This window comes from Apodemus sylvaticus, chromosome 7 (genome assembly GCF_947179515.1).
Source record: "Apodemus sylvaticus chromosome 7, mApoSyl1.1, whole genome shotgun sequence".
NCBI classification, from domain to species: Eukaryota; Metazoa; Chordata; class Mammalia; order Rodentia; family Muridae; genus Apodemus; species Apodemus sylvaticus.
The window spans coordinates 13669956-13693969 of record NC_067478.1 but is presented as its reverse complement, the minus strand read 5'-3'; the positions used below and the strand labels follow the sequence as shown (position 1 = coordinate 13693969).

Sequence of the window (24014 nt, the reverse complement as noted above, 5' to 3'; positions counted from 1 at the left end):
AATCTGCTGGGTCCCCTTAAGTTTTCTGTGTATGCTGTGTGTGCTTGTAATGCAGAGACCAGAAGAAGGCGTCGGGAGCAACCCAATGTGGGTGGTCTTCCGAGGGAGGAACTAGAGCGCTTAATTACCCGGGCCATCTCTTTAGCTCCCTGGCTTTTTTTTCCGAGCCACCTGGTTTTTGCTTTTATGCAAAAACAAACAAACAAACTCGTCAGGATATAAATCTGTGCCAGTCAGTTTTGTTTCCGCTTTTTGCGGAGATCTTGCCAGCATTTCCCTATAATATATTCCATGTATATAGCCCAAGTTTGTGAGCAATACACTAGGAAGACGGAGGGAGGGGGAGCAATGAAAAGAGAAAGCTCGCCCGCTCGTGCTAAATCGTGAATCCGCACCTACTGAGCCCAGCACAATGGTCCATTGCCCGAATGAGGGTTCGCTCTATAGCCAAGCTTTACGGGTATATGTGCTCATGCGCTTGCGCAGCAGCATCACAACCCCAAGCCTGATTGGCTGACGCGGGGAATTTAGCAGCGAGATCACGCATGCGCACTTTCTCTCGCGCGGGAGCAGGGTCTTGTGGGTGTTGTTCCTGTGCCTTCATTCTTTCTGTAGAACCATAATTTTTATCCCAGTTCACAATGTTCCCGGAACTCAACAACCTTCTCAGCATCACCCCAGACAGGACCGAACAGGTAAGATGTCGCGCGGACCGGAAGAGGGCAGGCCCCGGGAGCGTGCAGGATTGCATCCGGGACGCTGCGTGGTGGAGGAGGCGCGTCTGCCGTAAACTGAGGGCATCTGGGAGTTGTAGTCTGGAGAGGGCTGGCTGAGGGTGTAATTGCATGACTGAGCCTTTGGAAGATGGGTTTCTGGACCATCTTGCGAATTCATTTCCAGCCCCCAGGACCATGTACACTGTGCCACACTGGCGCCCAGAGATGGTTGCAGAGCAGGCCCTAGAGCATAGCCTCTTACCTGCACTGAATTTCCTTCCACCCTGGAACATTTTACAGGTTGCACGGAACACTGCTTGCATTCTTCCTTGTTTTGATGCCGTCTAAGAACTGTTCACAGTTCAACATCTGGTTGCGTTAAGCCTTCAGCATATTCCGTCCACTCTTGTTTTTCTCAGCCTCTTCACTCTCCACAGAACCTCGACGTCTTTTACGTTTTCACATAGGAGTTACCTCTCCCAGGAGTATACCTGGCTTGTTCTGTAATTTGCAGCAAATGTACCATATGTGGAAAGCTTTAAATAGATCCTTGTGGATTTTCTTTGCCCAACAGTGATTGACTGTTCAGGCCTCCAGTTCTGGCTACTTTTCGAGTTGCTACGGCATTTCCCACGCCCAGAGTGACAAGAGGAATTGACCACACTGTGTAGGAAAGGTGTTTCAAGGTCAGGCAGTGTGATTTGGCATTTTATATGAGGGGGTAAAACAACTGAAACCCAGAGACATTAGGCAGGTTTTCTCTAAGTTGGTGCAGCATTGAGGTGGCATGTGACTGCCCTTGACCTGATGTTCTCTCTTACTTACAGAACTACAGCAGGTAGCTAGATCATGCAGAGACCATCTTCATAGGGCTTCCCAGCGGTCTCTGTGATAAGAATCCAGACTGAACCACAGCCACTGGGAGATCTTTGTTATCAGAGGCCTTGTCAAGAATTGGGCTAGGGGACAGAACAGTGGATCAAGGGATTGGCACTAAGTATAGAGGTGGAGTTTGGGTTCCAAGAACCTGTGTCAAAGCCAGGTAGGCAAGAGGACACTAAAGGGGCAGAGATGGGATCCCTGGGGCAAGCCAGCTGGCTGCATTAGCTGAAATCGCGTAGTCATCAAGAGTCCCCACCTTGATAAATTGGAAAAATGGAAAAGGGCTGGAGAAGACACCTAGCACCAACTTCAAGTCTCCCCACATGTGTGCCCGCACATACATGCCCACACACACATGCCCATGTACCACATCCAAAAACCCAAAACAAAAACCATTTCCCCCTCCTCATTCACTGCTACAAATTGACACCAGGGAGGATCTTGGGGCCAAAGACTGCTTAAAACATCTTTTTTGCTGTTGTTGTTTTTTGGGGTTTGGTTTTTCAAGACAGGGTTTCCCTGTATAGCCCTGGCTGTCCTGGAACTCACTCTGTAGACCAGGCTGGCCTTGAACTCAGAAATCCGCCTGCCTCTGCCTCCCAGAGTTCTGGGATTAAAGGCGTGCACCACCACTGCCAGGCTTTACTTAAAACATCTTACAGTTAGGTGTGTGGTAGCAGTGGCCCGAGACAGGCAGAGCTCTGTGGGTTCCAGGCCAGCCAGGACGATAGGGTGAGTTCCTGCCTCACAACAAACAGAACAAAATAACTCTGTTTTGAGATGGTCTGACTGAACATATCGGGCTGGCTTTTTTGTGTGTGTGTGTGTGTGTGTGTGCTTTGTTTTCTCTTTTGTTTCTTATGACTGTGTAGCCCTGCCTGGCTTGAAACTCAACTGTGTAGACTAGACTAGACTAGACTAGTCTCAAACTCAGAGTCTGGCCGCCCTCTGACTCAGGTGCTGGGATGCAAGGGACCACACTCTGCTCAGTCTGGCCTTTGACTCAATTCTGTTGCCTCAGCCTTCCAAGTTCTGGATGGAAGGCCTTTTCTGAAGGCCCTTTCTACCCTTTGGAAACTAGAGATAAAGGCATACTTTCTTTAAATCTAATTCTCCTTAAGACTGGTTCCTGAGTTACTAAGCCAAGCAGCAGTGAGACAAAAAGAATCAATCTTTCTTTCTTTCTTTCTTTCTTTCTTTCTTTCTTTCTTTCTTTCTTTCTTTCTTTCTTTCTTTCTTTCTTTCTTTCCTTCCTTCCTTCCTTCCTTCTTTCTTTCTTTCTTTCTTTCTTTCTTTTCCTTCCTTCCTTCCTTCCTTCCTTCCTTCCTTCCTTCCTTCCTTCCTTCCTTCCTTCCTTCCTTCCTTCCTACCTTTCTTTTTGCCAGTAACATCAATTCAGTACAATTATAGTGTGGTAGGAGCAGGACCAGCCCTTACAGGTCATTGAGTTCCAGAAGGGTCTGGTTCCAGGTCTGGTGAAGTCTCTACATCCTCTTCCACGGTGCTTAGCCAAATCTCTTCCAGGTTATCAATGGTTTTCTCCAACTTTGCCACAGGTGTTTCAGCACACTCTGCTGGGGCCTCAGCCTCCTCAGCGCCTCCTCCACAAGTTCCATCTCTTCTTTGTGCTTGCCCTCCTTGGTGGAATACTCCTCTGAGGCTATCAGCGCTTTGAGGGTCTGGTTCAGGGTTCAAGACTCCTCCTGCAGGTGCCAGGCTTGACTCCCTGTCTCCTCAGCTCTCCTCTGAGCGCCCCAGCTCTCCTTTGAGGATCGCCAGCTTCCTGGCTACCTCCTCATATTTGCAGCCAGGGACCTCTGTGGTGGACTTTGGCCTCCCTCAGCTGAACCTCTTGCATCTCCTATCTTGTCTTCATCTTTCGTAGCCCAGCTTTCAATGGCCTTCCTCTCTCGCTCTCATCTGCCACTTTCCCAGTCCCTTCTAGCTTTGGCGGGGCTGTGGCAGTGGCCGCTGTGCCGGATCCCCCTCTAGGAGCTGAGCGGGGCGTCAGGGAGGCCACATCTGCTTCCTGCTCAGTGGCCTTCTCATCCTGCTCCACTTTCTCCTGGGTGTTGTTCACAGACTCGGAGTCTCCCACCTCACCCCCCGTCCCCTTTCGCTTCTTCCGGAAGGCCTGCTGCTCTCATCCAGCTGCCCGCATCGCTCCTCAGCTTGCTTCTCGTTGGCCTGTCTGCTCAGCAAGGTGATGGTATTCTCCTTGTCCAGTTTCAGCATCCGCATCTTCTTTTTGATGGCCTCCATGTTGGGTGGGCAGGCTGTGAGGACTGGGTAACCTGGGCTGGTTGTGAGCACTGAATACGTGGCCTCTTTCCTACTTTGATTTAAGAGGCTGAGCTGTGTGTGATTAGCATGTCTAGCAGGGCTCACGACTTTGCTCTCTCATGATTCTAATTATTGATTTTCTTTTTTTGTTGTTTTGGATTTTTTTTGTTTTTTTATTTGTTTGTTTGTTTGTTTTGAGACAGGGTTTCTCTGTGTAGCCCTGGCTGTTCTGGAACTCACTCTATAGACCAGGCTGGCTTCAAACTCAGAAATCCGCCTGCCTCTGCCTCCCAAGTGCTGGGATTAAAGGCATGTGCCACCATCACTGCCTGGCTGTTTTTTTCATTTTTAATTATGTATACCCATGTTTGTCTGCATGTGAGCACAGGTGTCTATAGAGGTTAGAGACGTTGGGTCTTTCTGGAGGTAAGAGTTGCAGACAGCATGAGCTGCCTGATGCAAATGCTGTCCCTTGTAAGAGTAGATTATACCCTTAGCTGTAAGGCATCTCTCCAGCCTTGATTTTCTTCAGTTTTTAATTATCATGTGTATGCGTGTGTTCCTGTGTGTGTGTGTGTGTGTGTGTGTGTGTGTGTGTGAATATAGTTGCATGCATGCCCTGGTGTGCATGTGGTAGTCATTCCTTTTACTTTGTTTTGAGCCTGTTGTTCACTGCATACACTAACTGGCCATCTGTGCATAAGCTCTCTGAGCTTACAGTGATCTACTGCTGGGTCTGACGTTACTCGAGTTCCGGGAATTCAAACTCGGGTTCTCATTATTGCACAGCAAGTGATTTATCTACCAAGTCATCTCCTCGGTCCTGAGTTTATTCATCTTTGATTTAATTTAGTATACATGTCATTAACAAACACTGAAATGTGCAGAACTGACTTGCTTTCTCTGGCGGGGCTCCCCCCTTTACAGGGGTCTAACTTACCTTATGCTCTTCTCTACTTTCAGGGGAAACTGACTCTTCTCTGTGACGCCAAGACAGACGGCAGCTTCCTTGTGCATCACTTCCTCTCCTTCTACCTGAAGGGTATGTGACTCCCTGGTGTACCAAAAAGGAGCCCCAGCGCTGGAAAGATGGCTCCGTGGGTCAGAGCACCAGCTACTCTCCCAGAGGACTCAGGTTTAATCCCCAGCACCCACATGGTGGCTCACAACCATCTGTAACATTAAAATAAAACAAAAATAAGTAATTGTCTAGCCGGGCAGTGGTGGCGCACGCCTGTAATCCCAGCCCTTGGGAGGCAGAGGCAGGTGGATTTCTGAGTTCGAGGCCAGCCTGGTCTACAGAGTGAATTCCAGGACATCCAGGGCTATACAGAGAAACCCTGTCTCGAAAAAACCAAATCCAAAAAACAAAACAAAACAAAACAAAAAGAACCTAGGAGCTGTGGAGGTAAGTGCATTTGGTAGGGTGCTTGAGGACCTGAGTTCAGATCTCCAGCAGTCCCGACCTGTAACCACAGTACTAAAGAGAGAGAGAGAGAGTCAGGTAGATTCCTGGAAGCTCAGTGGCCAGCCCAGCTGAGTCAGTGAGCTTCACTTCAGTGAGAGATCTGTCTCCATAAATAAGGTGGGGCACGGTTGAGCGTGACACCTGATGCTGATCTCTGGCCTCCACAAGTCTTAGTCAGGGTTTTCCTGCTGTGAACAGACACCATGACCAAGGCAAGTCTTATAAAGGACATTTAATTGGGACTGGCTTCCAGGTTCAGAGGTTCAGTCCAGTATCATCAAGGTGGGAACGTGGCAGCATCCAGGCAGCTCAGTGCTGGAGGAACTGAAAGTTCTACATCTTCATCTGAAGGCTGCTAGGAGAAGACTGGCTTCCAGGCAGCTGGGGGAGGGTCAGTGAAACATCTACTTCAACAAACCCCCACTTCCAAATAGTGCCACTCCCAGGGGCAAGCATATATACGAACCATCACAACACACATGCACAGAGTCACACAAACATGAATGAACACACACACACAGAGTATGGAGAGGCCAGGGAGATAGCTCAGGTGGTAAACAGTGTTGACTGCACTGGCCTGATGACCTGAGCTCAGTCCCAGCCCCCACATGGTAGAGGGAAGAGCTCATTCCCACAAGTTGTCCTCTGTCTTTCATATTCACACCAGGGGTTCTTCTTCCCCCACGTAAATAAACAATAAAGTAACCAAACATGTACAGCCCTCCTTCCCCCAAGTAAACAAACAAACAAACAAACAAAATAACCAAACAAAATCTGGGGCTGTGACTTAGTGGTGGGACTGGGTTTAATCCCCAGTTCTAGAGAACAAAGGGGAAGAGGACATTTTGGCTTGGGAACATGGTTCAGTGGGTAAAAGAACTTGTCACACAGGCGTGGCAACCCAAGTTTGGTGTTTGGAACCTGTGCAGGTGGAAGGACGGACCGACTCACAGACTTGTTCTCTGGCTTCTGTGCATACTCATTACATGTACACACGGTAACTTGTTTAATGCATCTTAGGGGCTTGGGGTCATAGCTCCGTTTGTAGAATGTTTGCTTAATATACATAAAGCCCAGGGGTGAGTTTCCAGTATCATAGCCAGGGCTACAGAAAAACCCCATCTCAAAAACCAAACCAAAACAAAACCAAACATAGAGTTCAGTATTGTCCTGGGTTATATGGGGGTTGAAGACCGGCTTGTGCTACCTGAGACTCTGTGTCGTAGAGAGAGGATGGGGGTGCACAGTCACATCAGAGTACACGGCTCGTCTAAGCCTTCCTTAGTGTTCCTCTTTCCAGAGATTTGAAGTGTTTGTGTCTGCTTGTAAGTAGAGGACTTGTTTAAAAACTCAATTTATTTTGTTTTTTAGCTAATTGTAAAGTCTGCTTTGTGGCATTTGTCCAGTCCTTCAGCCATTACAATATTGTGGGACAGAAACTGGTAAGTGTTTCAGCCCTCTGTGGTAACATCCCTTCAAAGGAGCATGTGTCATGCATGGGCTGGGATTTTCTTTTTCCCTTCCCTCCTCTTCTCTTCCCTTCCCTTCCCTTCTCTTCCCTTCCTTCCCCTCCCCTCCCCTCCCCCTTCCTCTCCCCTTCCCTTCCACCCTTTTCTCCCCTCTCCTCTCCTCCTCTCCCCTCCCTTCCTTTCCCCTCCTTCTCTCTCTCTCTCTCTCTCTCTCTCTCTTCTTTCTTTCTTTCTTTCTTTCTTTCTTTCTTTCTTTCTTTCTTTCTTTCTTTCTTTCTTTCTCTTTCATTCCCTTTTGTTTGTTTTTGGTTTTTATTTTTGCTTTTTTTCTCAACAAAGTTTCTCTGTGCAACCTTGACTGTCTTAGAACTCACTCTGTAGGCCAGGTTGGCCTCAAACTCAAGAGATCCCCCTGCTTCTGTCTCCTGAGTGCTGGGATTAAAGGTGCATACCACCACTGCCTGGCTGCAGCTGGGCTGGGCTTTTTTATTTGGGTTGTGGAGAATCTAACAGGAAGGACGGAGGATATCTTGGGTCCCTGAACCCCTTTTCCAAAGGATTAAAGCGGAATCTGGGCATGTTTTATTGAAGTGTGTTGATCTAGACCTAGCGTTTGTAGTTGTCAGTGACTCAAACCCTTCTCCTGATTGTGGCCAGTTAAGGTCTTCTTGCCTAGCTGAGTTTAATCCCAGCACTCAGGAGGCAGGGGCAGGTGGATCTCTGTGAGTTTAAGGGCAGCTGAGTCTACAGAGTGAGATCTAGGACAGTCAGGGCTTCAAATAACCAACCCACCAACAGAAAAAACCAAAACAAAACAGGAGTCTCTCCTCTAGAGCATCAGTTATTGGTTTGAAGCACTGCACTGCCCAAACTGGTGGCTCGCGCCTCTCATCCCAGCACCAGGAGGTAAAGGCAGAACAAAAGATCAGGGTTGGGTCTGCAGAGGTGCCTCGGTGGTCAGTGCTCTTGCGGAGGATCTAGTTAGGTTCCCAGCACCCCTGCCAGGCAGTTTACAACCTCCTGCGGCAGCTGCACGTGCATACAGAGACATTTAAACATAACTAAAAAGTAAAAATAATCTCAGCATTCAGGAAGCAGAGACAGGCTAGCCTGGTCTACAAATCTAGTTCCAGGACAGCTATCGATACACAGAGAAACTCCGTCTTGAAAAAAAAAAAAAAGGTCAATGTCATGTTCTACTGCATTTTTGGTGGAAGCCTGCTTGGGAGGATGCCCAAGTCCTTGTTGGAAATATCAGAAAGCAGAGTGGGAAGACACAGGAACACTTCAGCAGGGTTCGGCATATGTCTTGTACCCTCTTATTAGCCGGTGTGTAGTCACTTTGCTCTTCGTCTGTCTAGGGTGTCAGCTTGACTGCGGCTCGGGATCGAGGGCAGCTTGTGTTCCTGGAGGGCCTCAAGTCCTCTCTGGAAGTCCTCTTCCACTCTCAGGATGAGCCTCACCCCCTGCAGTTTCTCAGGTCAGAACCTGGGGTGGGGAAAGAAAAGGGCGGCTGTGTTGTGTTGGAAGGCAGAAGTGGCTTCACGGGTCAGACCCTTCCCCCATGTTCCATTGTGTCAGACAGCCCTTGGCTGCCATCATGAACCCGATGGTCTGTGGTGGTCCCCAGAGCTGTGGAACGCACTGATTGCTGGGAGGGTGGCGGTAACCTGCTCTGCTGCTGCTTCTGATGGCGGCACAGACTCCACGTGCGCCTACTTTTGCTCTTTCTTGCCTTTATATAGAAACTAAGGATTAAAAACCTGTTGTTTTAATTTTATTGGAACATAGTCATATTTGTTTGTCATTGATTGTCCCTGGATATTTGACTTTATAGCAACAGACCGGGGTGAAAAATGACCCGCAGGCCTAAATATCTCTGCGTGGCTTTTTAACTCCAGCCACAGGAAATTGTCCCAGGTGTGAGCCTGGCTACGCTGTGCCCCATGGCCTGTCTGAACATCAGCCCCATAATTGGCTGCTATTCTTTCTCTTTCACAAAGGAGTCCCCACCGCCCTACTTTTCCAGACACCCTTTTGCAGTGGCTAGAATGGTCTGTGTGTGTGGCATATCCCCTAGCACCCTGGCCTAGGTTTTGTCGTCTGACTGCAGGGGCTGGTTACACCTGATCCCAGCGTGTGGGGAGCTGTTCTCCATTGCCAAGGGAGAAGGTGGTTGTCCTGGGCACTGTGCCCCACAGCTCCTCACAGTGCTGGGAAATGACAGCTTGCAACGGCCCCAGGGAAGGTGGGGGTAGGTGAGTCCCCGTGTGTCTGAAATATGTCAGTTCTGCGTGTATACCAGCAACCCATAGGCCACGCCCCTCACCGAGATGCTTGAGTTCCTCTCAGCTCAGGATCTGCAGAGGAGGCCTCTTTGGCCTGTTCATCTAGGTGCCTCAGCGCCTGGGTTGAGGGGCTGTGTGGTTCTCTTTACTTTATTATTATTAGTCTTTTAAGTCTTTCTTTTGAGACAGACTCACTGCCTTCCCCAGGCTGGCCTCCAGATTTCTATTCTTCTGCCTCTGTGGTAGTTGGGACTATAGCTATGGACCACCATACTGGGTTTATCATGTCTCTCCACGAACTCAAGACTTGTTCAATTTTTGTAGCCCCTACATTTTACCTTAGTACCTGGTAGGCCATAGAAAATACTTGATTCGGAGTTAAGTAAAATTTACTTTGTGTGTGTGTGTGTGTGTGTGTGTGTGTGTGTGTGTGTTCTTTTCTAGATTGACAAAGACTGTCATACAGTTCTTTGCCTTCTCCAGCCTTCCTTGGTGCCACTTTGTCCCAGATAAACATTTGTAGAGCTGGGCATGGCAGTACATGCCTGTAATCCTAGCACTCGGGAGGTGGGAACAATAGGATAATGAATTCCAGGTCAGTTTAAAGTGTCACACTCGGACAGGAGAGGAGAGCCGGGGCTGTAGCTCAGTTGGTAGTGTTTGCCTAGTGTGCATGAAGCCCGGTGTTTGACACCCAGCACTCTGTCAAACCAGCCGTCATACATGCTAGAGAGCACTTGGGACATAGAAGCAGAAAGATCAGAAAATCAAGGTCATCCTGGGCTACATACTGAGTTCAAGGCCAACTCGGAGTTCATGAGACACTGTCTCAAAATAAAACAAGACATCCCCACCACATTTGTCGAGAGAGACTGACAAAAGCTTTGGTGGCTTTTTCCTGCGTTTCCAGGGAGGCTGGTGCAGGGAACCTGCAGTCGCTGTATACATTTGTAAAGGACACCCTGAAGCCTGTGGACGGTGGGGAGTCCCCCTGGAAGTACCCAGTGCTGTTGGTGGACAACCTCAGTGTGCTGCTGAGCCTGGGCGTGGGGCCAGTAGCTGTGCTGGACTTCATGCAGTACTGCAGAGCCACCGTGTGCTGCGAACTGAAGGTACGAACGCGACTGCGGTGGTCCCCGAGAGCCCAGACTGTGCTCTGCCTTCTCTGTCTGTCCACTTTGAGTTTTCCTTTCCAGCTGGGCGTGGTGGCACACACCTGTAATCCCAGCATTTGGGAGGCAGAGGCAGGCAGATTTCTGAGTTTGAGGCCAGCCTGGTCTACAGAGTGAGCCCAGGACAGCCAGCGCTACACAGAGAAACCCTGTCTCGAAAAACCAAAAAAAGAAAGTTTCCCTTTCCTCTGGTAATCTCGGAAGTTCTTTGTTCCACCCATTCTGCTTTACCCTACTTGGCAATGCTAAATGATGAACCTCTCAATTAAAGCATGAGTAGCACCGGGAGACAGTGCCGGAGTCCCTGCCCATGTGCCCTGTGGGTTCCTCAGTGAGGCGTGAAGATTAGCTGAAGTCATGACTCATGACCGCTTTATATTTTCTTCCCTTATGGGTGAAAGTTCTGAGGACTGAACCTTAAACCTTTCGCCGGAACATTTTTTAAAATGGTGTGGTAGGGCAGTGGTTGTCTCTCACGTGTGTGCAGCAGCTGTCATGATGTCACACGTCTGTAACCATGCACTTGGGACATTGTTGAAAGAAGGTAGTGAGTTTTAGGCCAGGCAAAAGTGCTGGCTACACGAGCCTAGTGACCTGAGTGTGAGCCACAGAGCACACATAAAGGTGAAAGGACAGGACACGTCACAGAATTGTCCAGCACACGTGCGCTGTGTGCCTGCAGCAGCGCCCTCTCACACCCCCTACACAAACTAACCAAAAAAAAAAAAAAAAAATTAAGAGAGCAAAATAACAGGCTGAATGTGGCAGCTGATGCTTATAATCCTTATAACTCCAGGTCTGAGGTCTGCCTGGGCCAGAGCTCCAGGCCAGCCGGGATGATGTAGCAAGACCACGACTCAACAAAACAGGACAGTGAGTGGAGTGAGCTGGCTGTCTCCTGCAGCCCCTGGCCCACAGAGCCTCCTCTTCAGTGGGTGAGGACACGGGCTACAGGAACTAATGGGTGTTGTGTGGAGGGGCCAGACTCAGGGTGCAGAGCGTCGGTGGAGAGGAGTTAGATGCAGTAGCAGGAGTGTTGCCAATCGTGTAACGCAGTCCTGCCTGGAAGCTATGGTCAGACAACTGCTGAGACCGTCTTGGCTACAGTCACAGAACCAGGATCCAGAGATAGAGGGACAAGGAAGGGAGGGATAGGGAGGCTTGAGAGCCTCCCTTGAAAGAAGAAAAGGCAGTGGGCTTGAAGACCACCTACTAGACAAAATTTGTACACCACGCTGACCTCTCAAGTCTGTCCTTTTGTTTATTTTTTTAAAGATTTTCTTGTTTGTTTGTTTGTTTATTTACTTAGTTTTTTGAGACAATTTCTTTTTCTTTTTTAAAGTTTTATTTATTATTATATGTGAGTATACTGCAGCTGTCTTCAGATGCACCAGAAGAGGGCATCAGATATGTCAACCTTTTTACGGAAGGTTGTGAGCCACCATGCGGGTGCTGAGAATTGAACTCAGGACCTTTGGAAAAGCAGTTCAGTGCTCGTACCTGCTGAGCCATCTCTCCAGCCTCGACAATTTCTTTCTGTAACCTTGCCTTCTCTGCCACTCACTCTATAGTCTAGGCTGAACTTGAACTCATAGAGCTCTTCCTGTCTCTGCCTCCCCAGTGTTGGGATTATAGGCATGCACCTCTATGGCCTGGCCTAAGATTCTTTTAAATTGTGTGTAGGTATGTGTACGTACATGTTGCATAGATAATTTTGAAGACCAGAAGAGATGGAGTTCCATGCCTTCATAAGCTGTCTAACATGAAATGTTCAGAACTGAACTTGGGTCCTCTGCGAGATCAGTTATATACTTTTATCTGCTGAGCCATCTCTAGCCCTCATAACTTAAGAATTCTTTTTGTATCCTAGTACCTTGGCGCCCATGGAGGCTGGAAGAGAGTACTGGATCCCCTGGGGTCTGAGGCACAGACATACATGAACCACCTTGTGGGTGCTGAGAATTGAACCTGGGTTCTCTGGAAGAGCAATTAGTGCTCTTTTTTTTAAAGTTTTTTTATTTGTTTGTTTGTTTATATGAGTGCACTGAGACTGTTTACAGACACTCCAGAACAGAGTATCAGATCTCATCACAGATGGTTGTGAGCCACCATGTGGTTGCTGGGAATTGAACTCAGGACCTCTGGAAGAGCAGTCAGTGCTCTTAACAACTGAACCATCTCTCCAGCTGCCATCCCCCTTCCCCCTACTTTTAAAAACAAGGTATTACTATGTAGCCTGGCTATCCTGGAAACTCACTGTGTAGACCAGGATGCCTCTGTTTCTTGAGTACTAGGATAAGAGGTGTGGGCTCCGTACCTAGCTCACATCTGCCTCTGTATGAAGGTGCATTTTACTACTGAGCTGTTTCTCTGGCCCCTAGCGGTCCAGGGACTTGAACTCAGGACCTTGTATATGCTGAACACATCATCAATTAAGCTGTACCTTTAATCTCAACCTTTCACTTTCCCCCTCTATGGTTCCAAAGACCAAACCCCGGGCCTTAGGCATCCTTGTGAGTACTCTCCCACTGATGCCCCCAGGATGCCCCCTCTTGGTGGGGTAGATTCTCCGGCTGAACTGTATACCCCAGGATGCCCCCCTCAGTGGGGTAGACCGTCCGTTTGTTTGGTTAATTTTGCTTGGCCATCAGGTCTCAGGTCAACATGTCCTCCTTGTCTCTCCTTTGTGAACTTCCTACCCCATGCCTCTCTCTCTGCTGGACTTGTCACCCTAGATTAGCAGCACCTTTCTGCCTCTAGAGCCTAGCTCTCTTTTCCATCCGGTATTATCTGGAATACAGTGAGTTCTCAGGAACCGTTGACTGGCAGAATGGTGGCAATTAAGTGAAAAAAAAATTTTTTTTTTCTCCCGAGGCAGAGTTTCTCTGTGCAGCCCAGGTTGTCTGTAGACCAGAGTAGCCTCAAACTCAGAAATCCACCTGCCTCTGCCTCCTGAGTGCTGGAATTAAAGATATGCACCACCACTGTCCTGCTAAATGAAATTTTAAGATACTGAATTTGGTGGTGGAGGGCACATGCCACAGACAACTTTCAGGTGTCCCCTCTGTCCTGCTGTTCTGTGAGGTCTGTGGATTAACTTAGATCATCAGGATTGATGGCAAGTGCTTTTACCTGCTGAGCTGTCTTGCTAGCCCCTGGTGGCACGATCCTCAGGAACAGAGATGGAGCTCCTAGGACGAATGAGGTTGGTTTTAGGTGAAATGAGTTGGGCGTTTAGGTTGGACTTGCAGGTGAAAGTGCAGTAGCCGATTGGAATTAGGGTCCTGGAGCCCCTTGGGGCTCTGTCTTATGAAGAAACTCTTGGCGCAGCAGCAGGGAAGGAGATCTCGGGGGATACACAGAGACGGGCATGGAGACATGGAAAGCCTGGTGTTCTCTGACCCGGGATCCATTTGTTAAAGACTGGGTTTCCTTCTTGTATGTGACGCAGGGGAACGTGGTAGCCCTGGTGCATGACACTGAGGGTACTGAGGATGAGGGGAATGACATCCTGCTGAATGGCCTCTGTCATCAAAGCCACCTGATCCTGCGGGCCGAGGGCCTGGCGACTGGATTCTGCAAGGACGTGCATGGGCAGGTAGGTGCACAGGCTGAACAATGGGCTGCTTTGGGGAGATGGCGGATCGTGGATGTCCAGTTGTGTGCACGCACAGAGACTCCTGGAGCAGAAAATGTTTTTTTCTGGTGGTCTCATATGTGAGTGTTAGGATCCGAGAGTCATTGTAGGAAGACCCCAGACTTAAATAGTATGCAAAGGCAAAGAGAGTTTATCCTGTGGAAATTACCAGCATGCAGGGGTCACCATCAAAATGGGGACCATTAGAGGAACTTGTGGGGTTTTTTTATGCAGGGCTAGGGGAATTTTCCAGAAGGGTTAGGTGACCTCTAATGTGATTGGTAAGGGCAAAGCAGTGATATTAGTACAATTGGCTGCTGTGTCGTTTCATTATTATTTAGTGAGACCTTGAATTTTGGAGACCAGCTCTCTTGTGGCCTTGCTACCTCCACGTAGGTGTCCCAGGAGCTGCCTCCCTAAGTCAGGGCTGTCAGTGGAGTCTTCTGAGGAGTCCAGTATGCTTTCCAGGGAATTGAAAACTTTTATTCCTAAAAAACTTTTGGACCTTTTATGACCAAAGTGGTGATCTGAAAAGGAGACGTTAGGGACTGGAGAGATGGCTCAACGGTTAAGAGTGCTGACTGTTCTTCCAGAGGTCCTGAGTTCAATTCCCAGCAACCACATGGTGGCTCAGAACCATCTGTAATGGGATCTGATGCCCTCTTTTTGTGTGTCTGAAGACAGCGACAGTACTCGTACTCACATATATAAAATAAAAAAAATTAAAAAAAAAAAGAAAAGGAGACTTTTGTCTAGAATGGATTATAGCCATACTGTAATAATAGAATTCCTTTCTTATACTAATTCTTATATTATTTATTCTTATAGTATTTGCATATTCTGTTCAATTCCTTTAAAAAATAAAGACTTGGGGACTCACAAGATGGCTCAGCAGGTAAAGGTGCTTGCTGTGGAGTCAGACAATTTGAGCTGGATTCAGAGTCTACACGATGAAGGGAGCGGAGGACTCCCGCAGTTGCCCTCTGACTTTTTAATGTGTGTTTTGTTTTTCTCTGTTATATATGTATGTATGTATGTATGTATTTATTTATTTATATGAGCACACTATAGCTGTTTTCAGACACACCAGAAGAGGATATCAGATCCTATTACAAATAATAAACCGTCACCATGTGTTTTCTGGGAATTGAACTCAGGACCTCTGGAAGAGCAGCCAGTGCTCTTAACCACTGAGAGACCTTGCTACTGTTTTTCAAGACAGGGCTTCTCTGTGTAGCTCTGGCTGTCATGGAACTTATTCTGTAGACCAGGCTGGCCCTGAACTCCTTCCTCTGCCTCCTGAGTGCTGGGATTAAAAATATGTGCCGTCACCTCCCCGGGGAATATGTTGATATTCAGAATCAGTGTTGCTAACAAAGCCACGCTTAGCGAGGAGACTAACGCATGCACTGGAGAGATGGCAGTCACAAGCCTTTGCTGCTCTTTCAGGAGGCCACCACGTGGTGGCTCGTCCATCTGCAACTCCAGTTCCAGGGCATCTAACATGCCCTCTAGTTTCTGTGGACACCAGGCACTCACATGGTCCACATGCAGAGAAACATACATCCATGCACATAAAATAAAAGTAATATATTTTTTAAAGACTAAAGAGTAGTTGCTGAGCCGGGCTGTGGTGGCGCACGCCTGTAATCCCAGCACTCTGGGAGGGCAGAGGCAGGCGGATTTCTGAGTTCGAGGCCAGCCTGGTCTACAGAGTGAGTTCCAGGACAGCCAGGGCTACACAGGGCTACACCCTGTCTGGAAAAAACCAAAGTAGCTGCTGATCTCTGTATAGCTTAGTGTTAAAGCAAGTGAGTAGCCAGTACAGCGCCCCAGGTTCAAACCCAGTGCTCAAGGATAAAGCTAAATAGGAAGGAGGGAGGGAAGCGGTGGACTTTGTCGACCTTTTTCCTTTGAGAAGCAAGCAATATGGCTGCCGAAACAGAGAGGCAAGCCTTGATGACATTTACTGTAGAAGGTCTCATTACCATACGGCACGTTTGCCTGAGCTATCGTGGAAGCTTCTGCGGAAGGTGACCAGGAGACCCAGTTGGATTCACTGTGGAGCAGGTCCTTGGTGGCTGCCTCTTCCTTAATCCTTCTCTCTCTCCCACAGCTGAGCATCCTCTGGAGGAGGCCGCGGCCCACAGCCCAGCGGGCTCGAAGTCTTACTTACCAATACAAGATACAGGATAAGAACGTGTCCTTTTTTGCCAAAGGACTGTCTCCTGCTGTTCTGTGACCTGATTTGGGACAACTAAAGTGACTTTGGACAGTTTTGGGTGTGGAGGATACAGCATGCGGGCAGAATGGTCCTTCAGACCTTGGGCACACTCTTCAGGCTTGAGTGCAGCTCCGCTGTGACCAGGGAGGATGGTGCTGAGACGGTGTGCCCACATCGCCCTCCCCAGGGCTCTGCTCGGAAACGGAAATGCAGAGAGGTGGTGAACCCCAGCAGAGCGGTCCTTGGGGCGGTCCTTTGGGGCGTCCCATGGGACTTCGGCCTCACCTGCCTGTTTTGGAGGCTGTGCCATTAAGAGCCACTGTAGGGAGGAGGAGGCAGTCAGGAAGTTGTCCTGAATGCAGCCACCCTGGCTGACAGCAGGGACAGCGATGACTGGAATAAAGAAGGTTCCCACAGCAGGCTTCCTGGAGGCTGTCGTTTTTGTGTCTCACTTCCCTTCCACAAAGGGGCTTTTCCTTGAAGTCCAGTGAGGCGATGGGCTTGGAAAGGAGGTGAGGACAGTCGAGGCTTAGAGCAGGCTGAGGACCATTGAGCTGGAGCTGGAGTCCAAAGTCATACCTGCCGGCCTGCGTGGCCTGCGGGGCCTGCGTTCATGGAGACCGCGGCAGGTCCCCGCCCCTCACACACTGAAGGTGTAAACCTGCAGCCTGGCTATATGCCGGAGTCCTAACCATCGAGAGCATGGCATTGGCACCCTGAGTGAGGAAGGCACAGGGGAGAAGAATAAGGAAGTGTCTTTGCTGCCTGGTTAGAAGGGCCTTGGTGAGTTACTGGTATGCACTTCTGAAGACAGTGGAGGCAAGAGGAGGGAGGCCTCGGAACCAGTATTTCAATGTTTTGGTGCGTGTGCGTGTGCGTGTGCGTGTGCGTGTGCGTGTGCGTGTGCGTGTGCGTGTGCGTGTGCGTGTGTGTGTGTGTGTGTGTATGTGTGTGAGTGAGTGTTGGAAGGCAATTTTAGACAAGGTCTCTTCTATGTAGCCCTTGCTGGCCTGGAACTCGCTATGGAGACTAGGTTGGCCTCAAGCTCACAGAGATTCCCCTGCCTCTGCCTCCAGAATACTGGGATTAAAGGTTATAGTAGCACATCTAGATAAGAGAAAGGAATCTTTATCCCAGCATCCTGAGATGACCACTGGTCACACTAGCTCCTTAGTAAAGGTCACCTCAGAGGCAATACAAGGAGTATTCTCTTAAAATTAGTGTGTTGTTTTTACATGTAAATGAATCTACTAATAAAACTAAAAATTTTATAGACTGTGTGTGTGTTCCTGTGTTGAACTCACAGCTTCGCACACGTTAGACAAGTGCTCTGTGACTAAATCATGGCCATAGTCTTTATATAATTATTAATTTAAAAACTAGTTCAAAATAACATTGAAAGGTGAAAGTAGTATACCTCTTCACCTTTTGTTTTGTTTTGTTTTTTCCTCGAGACAGGGTTTCTCTGTGTAGCCCTGGCTGCCCTGAAATTCACTCTGTAGACCAGGCTGGCCTCAAACTCAGAAATCCGCCTGCCTCTGCCTCCCAAGTGCTGGGATTACAGGCGTGCGCCACCACCGTCCGGCTCCTCTTCACCCTCTTTTCCCTTGCCCTGTGTGTTAGACGTGAGTGTTTTCATAAAGCTGGTGTGGGCTATATACCTTTAACCCCAAGGCAGAATGAGATAGAGATTATGAGTTTGAGGCCAACCTGGTCTACACAATAAGTTCTAGGCCAACCAGGGCTACAGAGTGTCTCAAAACAGAAACAGTTATTACATTTACTTACATTTACTTCGTGTGTGTGTGTGTGTGTGTGTGTGTGTGTGTGTGTATTGTGTGTGTATTGTGTGTATGGTGTATATATGTGTATATATGTGTATGTGTGTGCATGTATATGTGTGTGCATATGTGTATGTGTGTTTGTGTATATGTGTGTATATATGTATGTGTATATACATGTGTATGTGTGTATGTGTGTGTGTGTGTGTGTGTGTGTGTGTCACACATGGGGTGGTGGACAGGGAACATTGTCAGGAGTCAGTTTTCTCCTTCCATCTTGTGGGTTTCACCGATCCAGACTTAGTTGCTGAGCTTGGCAGCAAGCACCTGGTGAGCTGCCTCTGTGGCCTCCTCTGTGTTCTCACTGGCCTGCTTGTTGTGGTTCCTGCTGTCTGTAGTCCCTCTTCTGTTGCCGTGGTGAAGAGACACTATGACCAAGGCAACTCTTGGTTTGTTTTTTTTGTTGTTGTTGTTGTTGTTTTTGTTGTTTTTTTTTTCTGAGACAGGGTTTCTCTGGATGTCCTGGAACTCACTCTGTAGACCAGGCTGGTCTCAAATTCAGAAATCTGCCTGCCTCTGCCTCCCAGAGTGCTGGGATTACAGGTGTGCACCACCACTGCCCAGCTGACCAAGGCAATTCTTATAAAAGAACGTGCTTTCTGGGGGCTTGCTTATAGTTTCACTGGCTTATTCTCTTATCCTGGAGCATGGTGGCATGCTTGGCTCTGGAGCTGAGAGCTAAATCTTAATCCACGGGCAAAGTGGTGTGTGTGTGTGTGTGCATGTGTGTGGGTGGGTGTGTGCATGTGCATGTGTGTTCAAGGGGTGAGTAGAAGGGAGAGGGATATAGGGAGGTAGGGTGGGAAAGGGAGGAACCCCAAAGCTTTGAAACCTCAAAGCTCACCCCCAGTGACACTTCTTTCAATAAGGCCACGCCCCCTAATCCTTCTAATCCTTTCAAACAGTTCTACTCTCTGGTGACCAAGCAATCAAATACTTGGGCCTGTGGGGCCATTCTTATTCAAACCACCACAGGTGAGGAAAAGCAGGGCTGGACAGCTTTCCCTACCAGCCAGATACTTGTGCCTCAGAAGTATGTCACCAAAGCTCCTCACCACAGCACACAAAGGCCGTGCTCTCAACAAGACTCCATCATCACCCTGACTGCTGGAGAAGCTCAGTGGTGTGGTCGGCTTGTCTCAAGTGGAAGTGGCGTATTGTAGCAAGCATGTGGACAGACGCCCCTGCAATAATCAGCATCCCTTGAAGATACTCCATTTTTCAGGGAATATGTGCAAGGTCCTGGCAGCTAAAGAGAAAGCTGCTTTGGTTTACACACAGGATCTTATTCTGTAGCCCAGGCTGGCCTTAAATTCATAACAGCGCTCTTATCCCAGCCTCTTGAATCAAGCTTGGGATTATAGACAATTTTTACTTATTTCTTTTGGTTTTGAGACAGTTTCTTTCCATGGAGTCATGGATGGCTTTGATTTCACCATATCGTCCATGGTCTCAAAATCTCAATCCTGTGTCCAGTCTCTTGAACGCCAGACTAACAGGCTCACGTCACTCAGCTCTCATCCCATTCATTTGCTTGCTTATTTATTGTCAGAGTCTTAGGATGTCGCCTCTGCTTGTCTGGGATTCTCTATTTAGACCAGACTGGTCTCAAACTCACAGAGGTCCACCTGCCTCTGTCTCCCAGTTGTTGGGATGAAAGTTGTGTGCATATCCAGCTATGTGATTTAATGTAAGCGCCTAGTGCTAGCAGAGGCAGAAGAGGGGCTTGAGTTCCCTGTAGCTGGAGTTGCAGATGGTTATAAGCCATGGACAAACCTGGGTTCTGTGCAAGAGCAGCGAGTGCTCTTAACCACTGAGCCGCCTCTGTAGCTTATTTTATTATTTTAAAATAGCTTATTTCAAGTTGGGCATGGTGGTGCAAGCCTTTGGGAGGCAGAGGTAGGCAGATCTGTTAGGTTTGGACTGATCTAGTGAGCTTTAGGCCAGCCTAAGCCATACAGTGAAACCCTGCGTCAGAAAACCAAAACATATATTGTAATCTCAAATAAATAAAAACTCAAAAGATTTTCTTTTATCTCATAATTGTCCGTAGGCACGTGTGTTATGTGCAGGTGTCTGCTAAAGCCAGGAAAGGGTGTTTAAGTCATCCCTTGGCAGGGGTTATAGTCAGACGGGAGCAGTCTGAGGTGGATGCTCTAAACGAAACTCAGGTCTCCTGTAAGAGCAACATGAGCTCTTAACTGGTGAGGCATCTTGTAGGCCCTGATTCCATCTCTCTGAAATGTCCAGAAAGATAGGATCTATAGAGACAGACAATGGATTAGTCATATTTGGGGTCTGGGAGTAGGAAATGGGAGTTCATTTAACCTCTCTAGACCTTACTTCCCTCATTTAAAAAGTTCCTTTTTGGGCTGGAGAGATGGCTCAGTGGTTAAGAGCACTGACTGCTCTTCAGAGGTCCTGAGTTCAAATCCCAGCAACTACATGGTGGCTCACAACCATCCATAATGAGATCTGATGCCATATCCTGGTGTGTCTGAAGATAGCTACAGTGTACTTATATAAGTCCATGTATGTGTGTATACTTTGTGCATGCTTGATGTGTCAGAGGCCAGAAGAGGGTGTTGGATTCCCTGGCACTGGGATGTGGTGATGGTTATGAGCCACCATGTGGATGCTAGGAAATGACCCTGGGTCCTCTGGAAGAGCAGTATTTTTAGTTGTTTATTTGTGCAGTTCTGGTGATTGAACCTAGGCCCTCACAGTGCTAGGCAGCATTCTACCAAGGAGCTATAGCCCTAGAGAGCTATATAGTCTGAATGGCCTTGAATTTACAGTGATCCTCCTGCCTCTACTGACTGACTGCTGGGATCACAGACTGGAAATTATTGTATTGTATCCTTGCTGTGCGTCAGATGGTGAAATCCTGCTAGAAAATACGGACACCAAATGAACACCAACAATGTGGCACTGAAGGTTTGAATATGTTAAGTGACTGTGACAGTAATTACAGTGACTGCCACTTACCGGAATCGAGGCATTTTATGTGTTCGTGTTCTGATTTAATTTCTTTCAAAAGCCTCAGAGGGCAGTGTTCATCATGTCCTGGGGCTTGGCTTGTAGTCTGAGAATTCCTGAGGTTAAATAGATTCTCAGCCGCAGAGCTGTAGCTTATATTGGAAATGGAATTGAAACCAAACAGCCATTTTTGCTTAATCATGTTGCCAACTGCAATCATATTTTTTTCTTTTTAAAAGGCAGAGTCTCATGATATAGCCCTTGTAGAACTCACTATGTAAACCAGGCTGGCCTTTGCCTTCTAAGTACTAGAATCTTTTGCATCCTCATGTCTATCTAGCTCACGTTCTCTTCAGAGCCAAGATTCTCAACCTTCCTACTGCTGTGACTCTTTGATACACTTTCTTATGTTGTGGTGATCTCCAACCATGAAATTATTTCCTTGCTATTTCATAATTGTAATTTTGTTACTGTTATGAATCATAATGTAAATATCCAATATGCAACTTCCAAAGGGGTCACAACCCACAGGTTGAGAGGAGAACCACTGCTTTAGAGGTAGATATCTGCATTTGTTAGATAGACTTATTCTCTAACTTTGAAGATTGTTCTGAGATTGTTAATTGAGATCAAATGTAACACTAGGCACAGGAGAGAAATGTAACTACTGGGATTGTTAAATTTTTGATGATTTCTTGTTACATTTAGTAACTGTTGGCTTTTTGTTTGTTTTTTGAGACTAGGCTTCTTTGTATAGCCCTGGCCATCCTGGAACTTGCTCTGTAGACCATGCTGGCCTTGAACTCAGAGACCTAAATGTTGGGATTAAAGGCATGTACCACCACAACCCAACTTCCATTTAGCTTTTAAAAACTTGGATTTGTTTCTCCTGGAGACCAACCTGAAGTCAGGTTGAACTTTGGCTGAACTGTTATATGCACTAACTATAATCAGATTAGCTGGAGTTGATTGGAAATGCATAAGCAATAAAATGGATCGCCAAGCATAATGATTCATGCCTAAATTCCCACTCACAGGAGGCAGAGGCAAGCTAGATGCCAGTTCAAGGTTAACCAGGGTTCAATCAGTCTCAACCAACCAACCAACCAACCAATCATCAGCAACTAACCAAGCAACCAAACAAACAGATAAGCAAACAAGACAAATTCAAGTTTTTAAAAAACAGCTATTAATCTTCCGAATGTCTCTATAGATCCAATTTCAGATAAATGGAGCCAGGGGCTGGGAGATGGCGCAGCAGTGAAGAGCTTGGATTGCTCTGTAGAGAACTTGAGTTTCATCTATAGCTCTCATACCTGGCTGTTCATAACTGACTAACTCCAGCTCCAGGGATGAGACAGACATTCTCTTCAGACCTCAGCAGGCGCATGTATTCATAGCCTTCTATAGACACACATGCAAGCAGATAATTAAACACTTAAGGAAAAAAAATTTCAATATTTTTTATGCTTTGAAATTGTAATACTTTTTTTGGGGGGGGGTGCTTTTGGCTTTTGGTCAGAGGCTAGCCTGAAGCTCCCTATGTAGACTAGGCTGGCCTCCTGTTGTGCTCATTTCGTGAGCCCTAAAAGACCATCAAGGAGCAGATTCTGATGCAATCTCATTAAGGTCTTTATTCAGGCTTGAGCTTGGGTCACACCATCGTCATTGTCCTTGTCACTGATACAGCAGGACAGGAGAGTGAAACCCGAGCCCAGTGTCAAGCAAGCATTTATGAGGCAAGTAAACAAGCAAGGGGGTATCCAGCTTGGCACACATCTGGTTGCAGAGTGGAGGCTGTTATAGAATTTGTTGCCCTTTAAAATGATTGACTGGTGCTGGGAGCCAAACCTTAAACTTTCATAAGTATATATTTTAGGTGCAACTGTAACTTCTGCTTTCCTGCTGATTGGTGGTTGTTAGGGAGTGACCTGGGGACCAGTGCTAGGTGCAGGCTTGGTGGTTAGCAAGTTCAACTTTAGGTCAGTTTCTCAAAGATGGAGTTGGTCTGGTCTCTCCACCTCAGAGATCTGCCTGCCTCTGCCTTTGAAGTTCTGGGATTAAACTACATATGGCTAAAATAAGATCTTTAAAAATAACAAAAGGAGCTAGAGAGGTGGCTTAGTGGAAGCAGCAAGTGCTCTTAAAATATAATTGTGTGTGTGTGTGTGTGTGTGTGTGTGTGTGTGCTCTGTCAGCATATGGGGAGACATAGTTCACTCCCTTCCACACTGATGCTCCTTTCCCCTCATTCCTCAGAAAGTCTTAATGCAGAATCTCTTGCCTGTGTCTGTCCTCAGGCTGTGGGCTCTGTGGCTGCCCTGCCTGCCTGTGTGACTAATAGACCCAACCTTGACGTCTCAGGCAGTCTTAGGAAAAACCACTTTCCACCCCAGTGCTACGTAACAGACCCAAGGCCTAGGACAGGAGTCAGCAGCTGTGCAGAAAAACTACTTTGTATCTCTTGATAGATTCCTTGTCTGGGACTGCCTGGTGTAATTGTGAGTCCCAGGCTAGCCATGGCAACATACCTCAAAAGGTTGGGTGGGGAAAGGGCAGGGTGTGGTAGTGACAGCAGTTTCCTCTCTGGAAAGTAGACAGTCCTGCTGGCCCAGGGTTCAGGGGTGGCAGGGGATGTAGAGAGCTTGTCCACCAGTCAGGGGGTTGGAAACAAAAATACTTGGTGTTGAACAAAGACACATGGACAGAGTGAAAATAACTCGGCAAGGCAATTTCTTTTCACAAAAAGAGGATGGGCTGGCGAGTGTACCAGGGCAGGAAGTGTGCTTGGTTTTTATTCGAATGCAGGTGGTGACTGTCTTTTCCCCATTGGCTGAAGTCCAACCCCAGAGTCTTTTGAGGTTAACTACTTTTAAAAGACTACGTGTAAAGGAAATTAAGAAAAGGGGAAAGGGTTCTCTGTTCCTGGCTATCACATTCAAGAACTTGTGTGTGTGTGTGTGTGTGTGTGTCTGTATTGTGAAAATAAAAGTTTTACCAGATGGAGAGGATTAAAAGATTTTAATTCTCTACGTAAAAGTTTCACAAGGTGGGG

At 47.6% G+C, this 24014-nt stretch overlaps 1 protein-coding gene and 1 pseudogene across 1 annotated transcript; one reads left to right on the top strand and one right to left on the bottom strand.

Annotated features, from left to right (window-relative positions):
• Positions 1-538: 538 nt before the first annotated feature.
• On the top strand, positions 539-16558 carry Elp6 (elongator acetyltransferase complex subunit 6). Its single transcript, XM_052187137.1, has 7 exons — positions 539-695; positions 4845-4923; positions 6721-6791; positions 8180-8298; positions 10017-10218; positions 13730-13876; positions 16032-16558. Exons 1-7 carry the CDS (start codon positions 642-644, stop codon positions 16155-16157), a joined length of 798 nt encoding a protein of 265 aa, XP_052043097.1. The 5' UTR covers positions 539-641; the 3' UTR covers positions 16158-16558.
• LOC127688482 (tropomyosin beta chain-like) lies at positions 3032-3860 on the bottom strand (annotated as a pseudogene).
• Positions 16559-24014: the final 7456 nt, after the last annotated feature.

Excerpts from the sequence above, each read along its gene's own strand:
- Elp6 (XM_052187137.1), top strand. The coding sequence starts at position 642 with ATGTTCCCGGAACTCAACAACCTTCTCAGCATCACCCCAGACAGGACC. Across the intron at positions 696-4,844 it reads CCCCAGACAGGACCGAACAG|GGGAAACTGACTCTTCTCTG; the intron begins GTAAGATGTCGC and ends CTCTACTTTCAG. Across the intron at positions 4,924-6,720 it reads CCTCTCCTTCTACCTGAAGG|CTAATTGTAAAGTCTGCTTT; the intron begins GTATGTGACTCC and ends TTTGTTTTTTAG.